The following is an 18,206-nucleotide window of genomic DNA, read 5'->3' as shown; positions in this document are numbered from 1 at the left end:
GTGATAGCGATTAATATTTGATTCATTGCGCAGCCCTACAATGAGCGCCGAGAAACTTCAGCAGACGAATGTGAAAACATTCTTTTGTGTCATATTCTGTATATCCATCATGCTTCACAGTGAAGATCAAACATCACACTGTAGGAACAACACAAAGAAACACACATCTTTAAGTGGAAGGGGACTTTAGGTATTTTTAACATAGGAGTAGGCTATGTTATCGTTTTAATTAAATATCTCATGCTGTTGCTCTTGGATTGACAGTGACAACCTCCTGCATGTTACAGATCCATCACAGGACCCCTCTGGTTTCATATCAGTGTGTGGTTCTTGGCAGATTTCAGCAGGTGAGCACATCTGTGAACACACGTGTCATTTGTGAAAACTCAAGTCAACTGTCCCAGGCTGTCAGCGACCTGCTTGTGGGTGTAAACTGAACAATCAGTTGCTGCATACAGAGGGAAGAGGGTGCAGTCGTGGAGAAGGAGAGAGCCAATTGAACTTGTTGATTGGTTTAAGAACTATGGGTGCAGTAGGCTTGGGTCACACAGCAGGAAATGAAAAGATGGTTCTCTTGATAACTGCCTAGAGTGCTGAGATGTGGCTCGCTCTGTGTATGAGGGTTGAGGCTCATTATTTTTCTAGTAGCCACTGCCTGCCAGCCATATTGGGTAATGGTATACTGCCTTCAGGCTTTGGCTCCAAGAGTACAGCAGAGTGACGTGATTTGTCAGAACAATCCTTTACTGTTAAAAACATTCTTTGAATATCTCGATTTGCCCCCTGAATGTCTTTTTTAGGGTTCATATAATAATAAGTAGATTTTAGCAGGGTTCCTGATCCTGCGGCCATTACAATAAGAGTTTACCGTAAGAGGACCCTCCATTTGCAGTGTCAGTCACATGTACTCTAAGTGGGGCACACAGCGAGTGGAGGGACCTCCTTAGTAATTGGTGGGCTGCACACCGAGCAGAAGGTATAAAGCTTGAAATTGCACTTGCAACATCTCCACCATGCAGACAGATGGCAAAGTAAAGATAGTGACACCATCTCGCCCGTCACCCTCAGTCACATGTAAGTCCTAGATCTCTGGGGAACTATGTCTGAGTTCCCCAAACCGGTGCTAGTGAAGTAACTTGTCAAAGTTGCAGGAGGAGGGGGAAAAAAAATAAAACAAAGCACTAAACTTGTGAAATCTTACTTGGTTTTTGGCTTTTCTTTGTTCCTCAAATGTGCCACCACGCTCTGCTGTCCTCTCAGCCTTCAAGGTGAAACGCAGCCCTCAAACACAGAAAGAAAACATAATGGAGAGAAATAACTTTAGCATTGCCATGGAAACTAGCCTTTCCAGCACTGGTACAGGAATAAGAAGTTAGGAGAAGGGTTGAAGAATCACAAGTTTTTTTCCTTTACAGCTCTCTCACATTTTGCTTTATTTCAAGGCCTGTTTCTCTCAAGTGTGTTGTTATATGCTGTTATGTGTAGTGGCTTTGTTAACTCAATGCATCACCCTCTATAACAAAGCCTTTGCCATTCTTTGATTGAAAATGTATGGTTGTATAACTGACAAGGTTGGGGGGGTTGGGTGGTGCTTTAGCGTTTCTGAGCTGAATAAAGGCCATGGGTGGAATTTTCCTCCATCTTAACACCTCCACCCCGAATCATCCCTGAACTGCCTTATCCAACCCCCTCTCCCTCTGAGTCACTCTGATTTACCTCATCAAATGAACGGAGCCAGAGTCATGATTTTATGCTGGTGATGTTGGCATTTCTTTGGTCATGTTTTGCTGTTACCTTTCCCTTTTTCTCCCCCCGCTCCCCAAGATGTGCCATAATCTAATCCCCACTGCCATGTTTTTCAAATGTTTCCTTGACTGTGACCTTTACACATTTGCCAGACTGAAGAGAAAACTGTTATGAAGTCAAATGTAGTGTTACTGATATTCTGCCATGTTTGTTAACATACTCCCAATATGTTTAACCATTAACTCCAGCTGGGCTTCCAGTCTGTGGTATTCCTCCTGAATGAATGCAACTTTTTACAAATGCTATTATTAGACACCCAATAAGCTTGATTTAATTTGGGTGTTCATTTCACAGTGGGCTAAAAATCTGATTACATAACTAGCTTGACAACAAATTCTGGCTCATTAAGATGATTTTTTTAAGTGTTCACTTGTGTGGGTGGCTGTTCAAGAAGAACATCATTGCCCCATGTTTATGTGTGGTGTTTGGGAGGGAAGTGGGCATCAGGGAGCAGTAGTGTTTAATACTGTCTCTCACTGTACTGAGAGTTTGGGTTAGAAATTAGGGGCAGCAGCTCCTGAGGGTTTGCTTACAGATTAAGCTAATTAGAAATGAGCCATAGAAACCACCATGCCCAAGGGGGGGAAATGGGATTGAGCCCATTCTTCATGAGAATTAAAAAAAAACTAAATGAATAATTCAAGAATATATTCCTTTACATTCTGATTATTTTTCACCCAATAAAGAAACTAAAGAGGAGAGGAGGTAAAGAAGGGGGGGAAGTTGTTTATCACTATCCGAGAACAATCTTACACAGCTTTCTTTTTGTAATTTTTTTTTTCATGCAAAAATCATGCGGCCAATTTGTTGATGTAAGTGACCTGAACCTCGTGGTTTGCTATCTTATTTAACCAATCTCAGCAGAAACATCTGAGCGTTAGTGTAGTAAGCATAGGTAACACTAGACATTTAGCAGTGAACGATAGGCTGTGTAATACAATAGATGTTAAATTGTTCAGTGTAATTTGTAGTCTACTTTTATCTTGTTTTAGTGCTATAACATGTAGGTCTATGCAGTATAGGGAGATAGGTCAGTGCAGGTGCAGGATACAGTATTTTCTTAGATCTTGTATTTTATTAAAGTTCAGAGTTAGTCAGCATATTAACATTTTTAAACAGAACAGACTAACTAAACTTTTAGAACTAACCTCATGTTAGGTTTTAGTGCTGTTCTAATACTGGTGTTGCTGTATTCATTTGAAATGTTTTTCTTTTGTTGATCTGGAGGTGGTCTCTGTCTCAGGTGGTCTCTAACACTCTTTTTTTTCCTCCGTTGTCTCTTTCTTGTCCTAGGAGGTGAATTAGTGTTGCCCATAATAACGGTGGACTCCCTAGACCCCCCATCCATCGCCACCCGCTACCCAGTAATCCCCTCACCCCCCACCACCTACCGCCCTTTCCTCACCCTACTCGAAACCACCAAAGAGTCCCTCCCCTTGCCAAATGGCCGACCCCCCTGCCCCTTGGACCAGGAGGACTGCGAGGAGACCATCGAGGTTTCGGCGTACGGCTCGGGGGAGATGACCGAGTCGGATGACGAGGACTATTACAAAAACTCCCCCCTGGTCACCGACAGGACTGTCCTCCCTCCTCCCCCGGCCGTCGAGGGTGGGGTCCAGAACCCCCGAGACCGCCATTTCTCTCGCATCCCCAACTCCCACCGTCCACCTCTTTCCTCCACCCCCACAGCCAACCCCGACCAGCTCGGCCCGCGCATCAAGCCGGCTGCCGGCGGCAGTAGCAACAATATCCCCGCTGGGAAAATGAACACCCGGGACCAGGTGCTGCTGCCGCCGGCCCACCCCTCGTCAGACCCGGGCCACCGCAGAGTTCCAGGAATAACGTACCCCCCAAATTTCCCCCATATTCCCACTCCAGACCCCACGTCTCCTGAGAGAGGGCTCCCCGGTGCCGTGGAGGTGCAGCAGTCCAGCAGCACCACAGGAATGGTGGTGGGCATTGTGGCGGCCGCCGCCCTCTGCATCCTTATCCTGCTCTATGCCATGTACAAGTACCGCAACCGCGACGAAGGTTCCTACCAGGTGGACCAGAGCCGCAACTACATCAGCAACTCAGCCACGCAGAGCAACGGAGCCCTTGTGAAGGAGAAACAGCCCAGCACTGCCAAGACGGTCACCAAGAACAAGAAGAACAAAGACAAAGAGTACTACGTCTGAGGGCGCACCGCCGTGACACACAGAGACAGACAGCAGACGCACTTAGAGAAGGAAAGAGACGAGAGAGAAAGAGAGAGAGAGAGAAGGCAGTATAAAGAAAACATAACAGAGGTAAATTTATTCAAAACTCAGTATTGTCAGGTGGCCATACATGTTACCAATTCCAGTCTATTCAGAGCGAGGCAGTAAAATAAGACAGCAATGTGACATCACAGTTCTGTCCACACCTTTCAGCTTTGATTGATTTGACTTATTAAATGTTAACCACGGTGTGAATTTAAGGAAAGCCTATTACACCTCAGATCTCTACACACACTGTGCCAACAACAACCGTGTACCAAATGCTGATAAAACAGTGATTTATGGATTAGTACATGACAGGTTATTTAATATCTTGAGTACTGTAAGAAAGCACCACCATCAGTATTTGTGTCAAGGTCTGTACTTCATTCTGAGGCGAGCTTGTGGTGTAAGCAGCCACCTTAGACAGTATCAACATATTATTTTCCAACGAGGCTTGAATTAGCAACTTGACATCCCTCTGGAAAAATCAATATACTGCCAGCTTACAGAAACACTGTGTCAAACCCAGCTCTCCCACCTCTGTAAGCGTTGGACATCTCTGATCTCTCACCTCTCGTCAGACCTCTCTCTCTTCCTCTCATTCGCTCATGCACTCTGTTTCTCTCCTTGTCTACGGTGCTGAGCAGCTGATGCAACGTGAACTCTGCCGTGTTTCAAGCATGTAGTATTCATTTACGAAAAAGAGATAAAAACTGTTTTTCTTTCTGTGGAGTTTAAAAAACAAAAAATATGACTATGATTGATGATCATAACAACGTTAAACGTAGCAACTATGTGAGATACCACCGCTCCGACCTAATGGATGCTAACTTGTACGTTTAGCTGCCAAAAACTTGTTGAGGCCAAAACCCCTTGGTCGTCCTTTGTTCCAGCAGATCTGTGTCATGTGTTTCTGGGGCTCCGAGGCACCCCCTAGTGCGCCAGCAGAGAAACTGCGTCACGTCCTTACAGTTACTAATAACCGAAAAACAGAAAAAACCTCCAGCAAACAAGATGAACTCTGTTCTATATAATTATAAATATATGTATAGACGTTGCAGAAACATATGGACCTAAAGCGTGAGCGAGTGGAAAAGCAAAAGTACGCTGATAATGCGCAGCAAAGACGGACTTTAGGATTTTCGACGTCAGAACAGTTTCACCGCCCAAACCCCCGTCCCCAGACCCCACCCCTCTCATGAACAGTACGGCTGATGCAATGCCTTGCTGCAAGACTCAGTCACTTTGGTTTGCTCTTCTATTTTTTTTTCTTTTTTATTTGATTCTTTTCTCTGGAGAAATGAGAGACATTTTAGGGAAATTCTGAATTCATTCTAGCTGGAGTTCCACTGTGGAGAGAGATACGTTGCAGCTGAAAAAGCAACTTGTGTCTTTCGCCCCTCTCTAGCCTGACTGGACTGATGGCAGCCAATGGGCAAAGCAAACTTTGTGGGAAGAGCACACAAACAAAAAGGTGAACGGCAGTTCCCTGGAAGATGTACAACAGAACTCTAGTATTCCAATTTTCTCAACTCTATTAAAAAAAGAAAACTGTACCATGAAAAGAAAAGAAAAATCCTGAAAAAAGTTTGTGAAATGTCTAAATATTTGACTCTCATCCCATTACTAAGAGAAATGTGTTTTCCCTACTATCATTCCTGTTTGGAGTAAAAAATGACTATGATTCCGGGAAACTGAAATTTCTATGTATTTTCTTTTGGTAATTGAGCAAATGTGATTTGGGTTATGAACATGAAACCACTTGTTCTCCTTTTCCAGGAGAGAAAGGTTCCTCTCCTTTTATTCCATCTGTCATCCTCAATCTATTTTTCGTCCTGCATCTATTCCTTTTTCTCTGTATGGCAGATTGTATGTCACCCACACCCTGTGGAGAAAGCAGGCTCTATCCATCCTCCATGTTTTTTATTTTTTACTTGTTTTATATCTATTTCTGTCTATATGGCTGGAGACAAGATGGCAGCCATTTCATATGACAGGCTCCATCGATTCACCCTCCTGCCACGTTAGTCTGGTTTCTCTTTCTCCATTCCAAGCATACTCCTCCCAGTATCTTCCTGTTCTTTCTAAATGTTATTGTAAAGTGTTCCAGTGAGATGACTCTAAATATGTGTACATTAACAGAGGGAATACACTTGGTTATATACTTCTTACTCCCGGTGTCGTGTGGTCTCTTTATCGTCTCCTTGTCTCAGTCTAATTTGATTTTAGCCCAATGAATATTTGGACAGTTATAAAAACTTACATTTATATATAGACAAAGCTGGTGTTTATATTAGTTAGAACTGAAACAGTCAAACACCAGGCTAACCAGGTCTTGCTGGTAACATATTTTTGTTTATTCCCTGTATTTTAAATCCGACCTCTAGTAATAGAGGCGTTCTACAGTTGCTGATGGTTTTATCCAGAGTGACTTACACTATGTGCATTCAACCCAATAAGTGAAACCCAAAACTTGCAAAAACATCTAATTTCAATCCTAGTGACTGAAGAAATTTCAACTCCAAAATATGTCTTGTTCTTAATGTCTGCTGTTTGAATATACGACACACACACAACTGAACAGAATATTATGTGAGCATTGTATTCAGGGTTTCTGCAAGCTTCAGTGGGTTAAATGTAAGACCCTTTAAAGACCATTATAAATGCAATGTAAGACTTATTTTATGTCAATACTGGCAAAAAAGAATGAAGGAAAATTGGTATTGGTTCCATGTTGGTTTTGTTGTGTAGTTGTTACAGCATGATCAATACAATTTTTTTCTTAAAAACACATTTAAAAGTGAGACTGAAAAATGCAACTTCATATAATGGTACCTGTCAAAATCATATTTAAAGGCATTTTAAGGCTTAACGTTTACATTCCTTCTTTACAACTCTAATAGGAAAATACTTTTTTTACATAGTGCAAGATAAATCATCACAAGTAGCCAATCAGTTTGGTGAAGATGTTTAAAAACCATGTTGAAAGCATGCTAATGTTCCAAAGAGCAATCACACAACTCAAGTACAGTCCTCAACACCTCTCCAATCAGGAGCAACATGCATTCACAGCAGCTTTACTTCTGTTTCTGTTTAAGACTGAGGTGAGTGCTCTAATGTCGTAGTCATTTACTTACTTACAGTTTTAAAACTCAAAACTATCTGATCATCTAGATTGTCAGTCTCAAATGCACATAAATCTTCTAGGTATACTGCCACAGATAAGATTGATTACATTATAATGATGATATGATAAAATGTACTTATCTAAAAGCAGAGATACGTAAAGGCCGGCATCTCTCTGTAGTTGAGGTAAAATAAAAAATAACAGAAGTCCACTGTTAGAGAACTTAAGGCACTCATACACAGTTTGAGTCTATTAGTTGTCCATCGGACTGGGACACAGAATTGGGGCTCAGTGAGAAATTGAGTATTTATGTTAGGATAATTGGACAGGTCTCTTGTTGAGTGGCACTGGTTAATTTGACCTACTTTAAATACAGTTTGCTAATATTTTCAGCAGTGACTCACCGTACACGTGATGTTTCCTTCAAGAGCAATCTGCTGAAGAGCTGTGAAGTGGACAGCATCAGCGCATCAGATTCTCATGGCCCAGGCTCCTGAATCACAGAGACAGAGAGATGAGTGGGTTAGCCAGCTATGTTTGGCCCTAACTTAGCCTTTCCTCTATCTAAAAGCTAGTTATTTATCATCATGGTAATATATGAGGCTAACCTGATCCAGAGCTGCTTCAACTCACAGCATCACCTTTGCCAACACATAAATATGGCACACCCTGTAACTTCTACACAAACAGCACGGCTTTTATTCACATCCACTAAGTCATTTCTCAGGCTTCATAGGCTGTGTAATGAGTCTGTATTAAAAAGGACAGTGGTGCTTTAAGAACAAATGCTAACATCACCATGTATACAAGCTGACAATGAAAATCCTAACATGCTGATAGTTAGGATGTTCAGTTTTAATTTCTATTTCCTAATTGCACGAAACACAAAGTAGAGCTGAGGTTAATGGGAATGTCATTAGTTTTGCAGATATTTGGTCATAAACCAAAGTATTGTAATATATATTTTGATCCAATGATGGTGCTAGATGAAAAGTCAGGGGATCGTCAGACTTATTAGGATTCAGCCTCTGGGCATCACAGATACATTTGCCAAATTTCATGGCCATCCATCCAACAGTTCATGAGATATTTTCAGCCTTTGTAATAGGGCAAAGAGCAATGTCCAAATGAGAGTAGGATGTCACAAGAACCGATACTTTGGTCCCAAGTAGATGCTAAATTCAGAAAACTTGATGGTACTCGTTTTTCTACAGTACTGTGGGTACCAAACCTACTGGGGATGCAATTCTTCCAGACCTTATGGGGCAGCACATGCGAAAATATTCTAATCTGCTGTTAAATGTCATTGGAAGAAGTGCAGATGTACGGATGTTTTACCCGCTAAGCTTTCGTGCACAGTGCAACCGTTGTCAACTCTCTCCGCTCAGCTGTGTGCAGGAGGGCGGGGCTGAGCTCCGGCTCGGAGTCGAGACAGTGGTAAAGCAAAAAGCCAATATGAGTAATTTATTAATGTCATCCGCAAAAGATGCACAGACAATGAAGATAAACACTCAACAGAAAACAGTTAATTCAGGTAACTCAAGCAAAGGCTGCATGAAGCACCAAACACTGCAGGACAGGGAGAAATTCCCTCCAGACAGTGACAAGACCAAAAAAAGAGTTTGTTAAGCTATTTTACAGCCTAAATGCAGAGCTACTCAGCTGTATTATCGAGGAAAATACAAGTATTGGATTGGGACTCGGTTTCACATACATATTAAATGGGGATCGGGGCAAAAACTTTTGATCAGGATATCCCTATTTTTATCGTGTTATTGAATTGGGTATTGAGGAATATTGGAATTTCTGGTATAGTGCTATCCCTGTGTGTGCATTATAATGAAGTACTTTAGTGCTGCAGAGATACACTGGCCTACAAATCTTCTTCTCTAGGTGTAATAAAACATGTTTGTTTGGTACTACAGACTTCAACAAATGTCTGTTTTTCCAGTGTAAAGGAAAATTGTGATGCAGAAATGATTCCCACTGGTCATGAGTCATATTGCAATTATAATATCTGTCAAAGTAATGACAATATGATTTTGTTTGCCATATCGGGCAGCTCTAACATTAACAGTCATCCAGGTACAGTATGCCTGTCTGTTGCCAGAGCAGTGTGCCATGGTTTGCACTCAGCCTTGTGCAACAGCCAGCAGGCTCTGCATGCAGGAACATTGATGAAAGTGCATCAGCGGAATGGTTGTATGGTAAAACAGTGTTGTAGGAGCAGATGTTCTACTGACACAGACACGTTTCCTGTAGATCAGCTGACCTCTTTACATAGAGACAAACTGTTGGACTGATTCCTCATACTGGCGGTATCTTTAGCTGATGTGCTCATAGCAAACTAAGCATACCTAGATGCTCTGCACCTTGTTGAGATTATTTGCAGCCTGCACTCAACACACAACAGAAACAGTTGTTTACAAGGCCTACATCCATGATGGGCTAATGGGGCATGTAGTGCACTTCCATACCCACCACTGAAACACCGATACCAATGACAGACCAATTAAACAGCTGATTCCAACAGCCCCTAAGTACGAACAGTACTCCACAATACTATACATTTAAATACATATATAACTACTGATGCATCAAATTCAAGAAGCAGAGAAACATTGCCAAGAAAATACACAAGCATACTAAGGAGGGCGGGGAGGACTGAGTGGGATTGCTGGAACAATGAAGTGACCTTTAATATTGCAGCAAATCACGTAGCAAAAACAAAAGTACAAGAAAGTGCAAAAGTAAATCACTTACCACCACAGCTTGTGCTAGACTCCACACCTCTCATGTGTTACAGTTTTACATGCTCTAGTGGTGGCAGTGGAAAAGATAAATGTTGCCCTAGAACTGCTGCTATTCACTGTTCACTGATTTCCTGGAATTCTAGAAACCTTTTCACAGTGAGGAAGGCCACCGTCCTGGCAATTTCATTAAAACCATTAAGTAAAATGACACAACATGAATTAAAATATCATGACATGTAAATGTACAGATTCATGAGTGGCCCACACTTAAATATGTCAACAACTATTGGCTGGATTGCCTAGCAGAAAATTCCTTCCACTGAAATACAAACAGTTCAAAAGCATTTCTCCTAAGAAACATATCACAGTGTCAATGAGGTCTGCACATCAAGCACCAGACTTTTGTTTTTGTTCTTTTTTTCCATTCAATGCAGCCCCTGCTTCCAGAACTACACAGCAAATCTCTTTCACTGATGGAACCACCACTTAGACTGGCCCTGGTCCTGATGAAATCAGCCCCTAAATACCTCTCCACATAGCAGGAGTTCTGTTGCAAGGTGGCAGTAGTCCTCATGTCCCGTCTTAGTCTTCCTGCCATTGAGTGAAACCGGATCCATATTTATGTAATCACAAATTCAAATAATGAGTAAACAGAGCTGATCAGTGGGCTGGGCTGATATGCTGGCAGATTTAGCTTATTGCAGATATGTCGGCAAAAAGAAAACAAATTGCAGTACCAAACTCCCAGAAATATGGTTTAAGTCATTTAGAAACAGTGCTTCTATTACACAGTCTGTCCAGCAGAGAGCACTGATTTATTTATCAAATGTAAAATATCCTACCTACACTTACCTTCTTTTGTCTTCACACATAATAAAAGTTGGTCCCACATCTTACGTGCCTTTTTCCAATGGAAAAGTGACACCAGTCGCAGAAGAGGAAATCCAACATACCATTTGTAAGCCAACAAGTTCAGACACCAGGGTGTAGTCCACAGGGGTGTAAATCACCAGCTTCATCACGATACAGTAGTATATAGATTATTTGGACAATGATGCAATCTTTTCTGATACGACAAAGTCGGCCACAATACAATCTATCATATGCCCATTTAACACTATCAGTTAGGCTACATGATGACTGGGAGTGTAACAGATGTCTTGACAGTCACTAATATGAGCAGTTAGTAACAGGTTTGAATGGCAATAGTCAGGGAGGGGAGTCTAAAACAGAGTCAGTTCCCAGCAGGCTATGTGAAACAGAAAATCATCCCTCACTCTGCCTCCCTTCACACAAGGCAAATAATAAAGTTATTATGCAGTTTTCTGACTCAGTTAATCCCTGCTGTGAGATTTTAACAACAGAGTTTTGTTATTGTGGCCAAGATTAACTTTCACTCGGTCCCAGCAGCATCAGCAGCAGCAGCACAGCCCTACCAGAAGTTGTAATTTATCCCTCTAACTATTAACTTGCTTTACGATCAACAAACTACAAGTTAAAATAGGGCTACAAAACTGTGATATAAGCATATATAAAGCTATTGTTTGGAATATTCACTTGTTGTCAGAGGTATACGAGGGCGAAATAACAGACTCCCTGCAGTAAAAGAATAAAGTTGTTTCCTTGAAGAAATTCAACTCAGTTAAACCATTAGAGCGTCATTACGTCCTCATAAAAAGCTCAAATGGACAGAGACAGATAACGGATGTTAGGGAATTTTAAAATAAAGGCGTATCTTAAAGATGGAGATACATGTTTTTACTTTGAATCAATTGTATTAAATGGCTCATTGCTATATATTGAGACTCCTTATATACTTATAAAGACTCCTAATCAGTGATTGATTGATTTTTTTTTAGATTAATTCATTAAATATGCATTACTGCTAAAAGTTGAAGAATATTGAAAGGAAACCCAGTTTGTTCTAAAAGCTCTCATTGTGATAAATGTGAGGGATGCTTTAGTTTTGTGCGTTTTCCACTCCCCCATCCCCCAAGCATAAAAAGATTCTTCCATAATCAAGTTAAAAAAACAGTGACTCAAAAGTCTGCAGCAGTCGCTCTACAGGGATTGAATCAGCACGCACAGAGACAGTATCAAATCAAAAGCTCTGTTAGTGAATCTGGAGCAGAGGTTAGTAAAGGTAAGAAGGAAAGAGACATCTCTACTCCATTTTGCGTGGTGTTTCCTCCCTATTTCATCATTCAATCTTCTATCCAACTGTGAGACGTACCCCATGGCCACTTTCCCCGTTTACCCACCAATCTGTTAAATATGATGCATGGATCACACTACGATACGACATCTCAAATATTCCCAGGCTGAACTAGACAACCTCCTCGCACTCAATGCTCCAACAGAGAGAGCTTTGTTTCTGCCCCGCTCTGCTCGACATTCATCAAATTAAAAGGAGTAAAAAGCCAAAAACAAAGCTGTGGCATCATTTCCCCACAGCCAGAGAGCTTTGCTGTAAACATCCTCAGAACTTGGCTTTCACAAATAATATGACATCACTGGTTAGACCGACTATCAGCTATGACACCGTCTAAGCAGCCTCCCCTGCCATGCAAACCATCAGCAGTGTGCTTGTATCAGTGCACGTGTGTGTGCATGTGAGTATCAGAGAAGGCGATGCAGCTTCAGACTCAATTTGTTTATTTGCCTCTCTGTGTAAAGGCTCAAATGGGCTGTGAGATGCTTGTGTGTTTGGTTGGTACGTGTGTGCGTGTTGTTCAGTGTTTAATCGTGCGTGTGATCATCCAACCCAAGGCGGCGTTTATGACAGAGGGGGGCCCCACGGGAGCAGACTTTGTTTGAAGTCCCCAAAGACAACCAGGCAGGTAATCCTCACATTCTGTCACCTGGCTCAGTATACAGGCACCTGGAAAAACATGTTAAAGGCACGTCCACGGACACCTGCAGACTGCAGAGGGAACACTGTGCTGCAGTTCAAAGACTACAACCCTAAAAGAAAAAGACAAGCCCAATCCACAGTACGCTTTACTTGTTACACTGATATTAAAAGTTTTCTGTGGAATTTCTGACCACTTCTGGCACTATGGAGCAATACTTGGCTCTATCATTTATATATTATACTGTAAAAAAGTCTGGTCAACATATTCCAGCAGACTATTTTACACTATTTCACTGAGGAACTGTTTGCTATGGTAAAGAACAATGTGCCAGCAGGGGGGCTGCTAGCTAGCAAACCTGGAGCTAAACAAAGCAAGTTTCAGAATATTTAAATAAAATCTACATAGCAAATGTTGTATAAGTAGGGATCTGCATTCAGCACATTGATTAGGCCTCAAGGACACACACACTGTGTTTAGGTGAGAAACCCTGGATGGAAACAGACTGTTTGTTTACAAAACAACAGCACCCGATGACATACCTAACACAAGCTAGTGTTCCTTGTTATCCAACATTACTAATGTCGGTTCACTGCAGCTTCGCATTCAGACATTCACAAACTTATTTGAAATGTGATATGCAAAAACCCAAACCCTGAACCCAAACCCTGAACCTTTGGTATTTGCTGAATGACTTAATGACTCCAGGGTTATTACAACAGTGTCACAAACACTGTCAACTGTGTCTGTTAGTGGTTGACCCAGTGGCCAATGCCAATATTTAGAGTGCAGGGCAGCCATTGGCCAATATATAATGCCATTATCAAGACTGATCAAGTATAATTCCATTTTTCCCATGCACAATCTAATGCTTATCTTAGCCAGAAACAAGTTGTTTTAGATGGAATTAATGAAATAAAAACATACACTGGGTGATGCTTTAAACTTCAGAATGTGACTGACATTTAAATAAGAGCGGGGAAGAGTATGTCAGAAGCGACGTTATTCAACTGCATTACTTAAACATTATAACATAATATATATTAACGTTAGCCAGTAACAGTTTTACATTAGATTTGCTGTCATTAAGGAGAAACAGGTTAACATTTATAAAAGATGATAATGACTGCGGAAATTGAGGAAAACGGTTACAGCAGGATGCAGTACAGGGCTCCAAACTAACCTTTTCACCACCTCCCCAAAACTCACAAAGGGAAGCACTAACATCCTTCCACAGCAGCCACACTGCCAAGACTGCCTGCAGACATGTACTGTATTGTTTATCAGCCCTCGTGAGTGCAGGCATAGCCGATGCCAGATAGTGGGCACAATTCACTGGCCGCCATATTAATCGACTATCACTAATGTATGTTACTAGTCAGTGGAAATGTAGGTATTTGTGAATTTCACACTGCGCTACGTAATACAAAATCAAAAGATGTCTTGACATTTGCCAATTAAATCCTAACATATAAACAGCTAAAACACTTGTGGGTTATCACTTATCACAGTGCAGGCGAAATTTGGGGCTAGAGAGTAGTGGTTTTTCTAGCAACCAGTTAGCCATTTTGCATTTGGTTCATAGGTTTAATCAGATTCACTCCACTTTTTAATAGAAATTCTGTAAAGCAATGGAACGGAATCACATGTACTCTAAAATGATTTACATACAACACCTATTATTGGGTACACAAGTCAGATGCTTGCTAAACTAGCTCAGAGTTGCTGCCCATTAAATTCAATAATCATTACTATATGCCAACAATGTTTCCACACATTCCAAAACACATTATGGTTAACCACTGTCTTGATGCTAACAGTGGGTCACTCACAGGTTCTTAGGACTGTGGGCGGTACAGACTGAGCAGGATTGACATCGTCAGTATAGGGTCAGTGTCACAGGTATGACTAATAACATTAATGATGAGTGTGCCGTATGTGAACCAGCGTTTGTAACACCAGGGTCCTGCAGCCATAACACATAAATATTAATGTCACTATCTGTATCGGTCCCTGAAATTTAGAGAATGGCAAGACTGAATGAATGGTAAATCACTGTAATATCATCAATTTCCATTACAGAAACACAACTAAATGTGTCAAGCAATAACCGTAACCTCATGTTAATAGCAGATAATGATCCATAAAGTAAGTGTTAGCTACAAAATAACCAGACCCACTCTCACTTTAACATTTACTAAAATGGTCACCATGTCTGTAGATTTACTTTTGAAAAGCAAGCAATGTTAAAGTTGTTGGTCTATCTTTTTTATTTCTAAGTTCTGTTTTTCTATGTTGCAGTTTGCACAATAAAAATGGTTTACATTCTGATTCCTTCATATATTGTGTCATTTTGTGGGGCCGAGCAAACCCTATAGTAATCAAAGCCTTCAGTATATACATGACATTAAAATGTTTTTATATTCTATGTCCTTCTGACATTAGAATAAACCACTATAAAATGGTCCAGTCATGCAAAAAAAAAAAAAAAAAAAAAAAAAAACACACACAAAAGGACTAAGGACACCAGAAAATGCTCAAATCTGAGAAGCTGAAATCAGAATTTGGAGATTTTTTAAATATAAAATGACTCAAAATGATTAATTGATTATCAAAATAGCTGGAAATTAATTTTATAGCTGTAAACTAATCGACTGAATGATCGTTGCAGCTCTAGTCTTAATCAAACAACAAGTGAAGCTTCCATGTGTCTCTTCCTGGTGAAGACCATAAACATCTTGGTGTCTGTATCTCCTTTATTTTATTGTCTGATACGATATTACTGCTATATTCTCTAAACATCTGCTGAATTTACATAATGTCCATCCACTGTGTATCATATAATTGATCACTCATGACAGGGTGTGTGTTGTGAGTCAATTTCGACATCCTTATGTGAGTGTGAGTCTCGCCCAGCAGGCCACTCTAACATATGCTGGACAGCCAGCGTGTGTGGTATGAATCCCAACGCTCCCCTGCATTCAGTCGCTCTCTGGGGGTGAGCGTCTTCTTGCCAAGACGCTCAGTAGGTTGGAGTGGGGGGGTTTTGTCGGATGACACTCGCACTGATGTGGGATTTGTTCTACCACCGGGAGGTCCCTCTATGGTGCTACACCAGACAAAAGCCTCCTACTTGCCTCCTTCTCTTCCCAACTGTATTTACCTCACTTTCTGTCTATCTCTGTCCCTTTTTCTCTCTCAGGGTTGCTCTCTCTGTCATTCTCCCTACCTCCCTTCTTTACTTTCCCTCTTCCCCCTCTTGCTCTCTCCTCATAAGATGCGTCACGGTGTTTAGACTAATTGACAGCACCTCTTGGGCATGACACAAATAGAGCCTCAATTTACAAGTCAAATATGTATAAGGAGCGACGCGGAAATGGAAGGGAGCCTCGCAGAGCTGTGCAGCAGCAGGAAGGGGATGAAGGGGGGTAAAATAACTGGATACAAGATGGTGAGCAGGGGCTGAAAATGGGGCATAGAGGGAGCTCGAGAAATGTAAGGGAAGCCTTATGCAGTGTGTGTGCATGCTCACTGAAGTTTGCCTTTTGAAGTGTATTTTTGTCTGCATGCATGAATGTGAGTGTGCTTGTGTCAGTGTGAACACCAGTGCAGGCATGTGTAAGTAAGAATGTGCAAGCACAAAAGTATGTTTTTATTCAGTAGGCAGTATGGGTGTGCCTGTGCCTATAATATATAGGGACATAAGTAAGTGTGTGTGTGCATTTGTGTGTGTGAGAGTGGCTGTCACTGCAGAGAAAAATCCAGACTGCGGGGCAGAGAGGAGGATGATGGATGAACAGGTAGCTGCCTCCAAACCTCCGCTGCTGGAATGAAGCCATACAAACATACCACACTTACCCATCAATCTGGCTGTCAGCAGATTACACTGTCTGACACACGTACAGTACACACTCACACAAAAGTGTGTGAAGAGAGAGAGAGCGAGAGGTGAGGAACAAAAGATGGAGAGATGTCGGGGAGGGAGGAGACAAAAGTGTAGCGAGATTGCAAAATCACTCAGCTTCTGAGAGGGCTCGCGTGTTGATGAGTGTGTCTATGTGTGTACCCTCCGGCATCCCTCCCCTACTATTTTTGCCCAGTTGCCATGGCAACCATCATCCTTATGCTCGTGCGCCTGTGTTTGGGGGAATGTAAAGTCAACGTCGAGGCTTGCAGAAACTGCATTGTCCACACCTCAAAGCTTGCCCCCCCCCGCCTCGGCTCCAGGCTCCGTGGTGAAAAGCTACAATGACTCCCAAAACACACTTCACCCATAATCCGCCCCTCCTCACCTCTGCACCCGACCCGACCCCCACCGGCCTTAGATAATCATTCACAGTTTGAGATTATTCATGGCCTCAGTTATGTGGAACAAATTAAGGACACATAGAATGACTAGGTGCTCATTAAGGGCTATTCCAGATAGGGCTCCATTATAGAACGCTCTAATTAAACTGCCGTGGCATTGAAGCAGCATCCGGCTGACCTCGCCTCCTCCAAAGACACTTCAGCTCTATCACACAAGCAGGATCCACTCATTACCACACTGCACTCTCTCTGGACTAATGAGTGAGTGTGTGTGTATATGTGTGTGTATATGTGTGTGGAATGGGTGACGGGCACTGCAGACCTGCCTGGATGAGAAATAAGATGTTAATGCACACTGTGACATCAGTGTTACAGCTAATCGCATAAACAGCTGCAAACACACGCATATTAAAACTCGAGGTTAGCGTAATGAAATGGAATTAATTTAAGGTTAGGGTGCTGAGAAACACAGTCAACAGAAAGTGGTAGGGCTGTTACAGTGCACATGCTGTTATACGGGAGTGCATGTTTTCAAAGCTCTAATCAGTACTTAGTGTTAACAATAAATCAAATGTGCAATGTGAATAACCCACATATAATTATCACCTAACTACAGAGATTTTTAGGCTAAACTTAGGTTTTTGTGGCCATAAACGAAGGAGGGCGATATAATGTAATGTGACTAGTTAATCAAAGTTTCTAGTTATCACAATCGGTGTTTATGTCAATCATATCATCCAGCCCTAAACACCAACTAATGCAACCAGTGGGATCATTTGTATACATTTCAGCATGTGTTTGCAATAGTGTAGGTACACATGTGAATGGTTCCATACTTTTTTGAGTATGTGTGAATACCTGCAGGTGTGCAATTATGTCAGTGTGAGCATATTGTATTCATGTGCACAAGTAAGTGTTTTGTGTGTGTGTGTGTGTGTGTGTGTGTGTGTGTGTGTGTGTGTGTGTGTGTGTGTGTGTGTGTGTGTGTGTGTGTGTGTGTGTAAATATAGCATATATTTGGGCATTAGTAAGGCCACGGTGTGTCCTGTCATTGTGGATGCAATTGTGACCATGTACATGAGAATACAGCTGCATGCATGTGTGTGTTTTCATGTTTAGT

The 18,206-nt window shown here is 41.7% G+C and overlaps 1 protein-coding gene across 10 annotated transcripts in view; it reads left to right on the top strand.

Annotated features, from left to right (window-relative positions):
• Positions 1–6,217, top strand: part of nrxn2b (neurexin 2b) — a 635,050-nt gene extending 628,833 nt beyond the window's left edge. For 9 of the 10 annotated variants that reach the window (XM_051375285.1, XM_051375283.1, XM_051375282.1 and 6 more), the window contains one exon: positions 3,100–6,217. In XM_051375285.1, coding sequence (XP_051231245.1) covers positions 3,100–3,983 — 884 coding nt within the window. In that variant the 3' untranslated portion in view covers positions 3,984–6,217. The remainder of the gene's footprint in view (positions 1–3,099) is intronic. The other variant, XM_051375286.1, reaches the window with a different exon arrangement.
• The last annotated feature ends 11,989 nt before the right edge of the window (positions 6,218–18,206 follow it).

This window comes from Dicentrarchus labrax, unplaced genomic scaffold (genome assembly GCF_905237075.1).
Source record: "Dicentrarchus labrax unplaced genomic scaffold, dlabrax2021, whole genome shotgun sequence".
Lineage (NCBI taxonomy): Eukaryota > Metazoa > Chordata > Actinopteri > Moronidae > Dicentrarchus > Dicentrarchus labrax.
The sequence above is the reverse complement of the archived record's forward strand: the minus strand, read 5'-3'. Positions and strand labels throughout refer to the sequence as shown.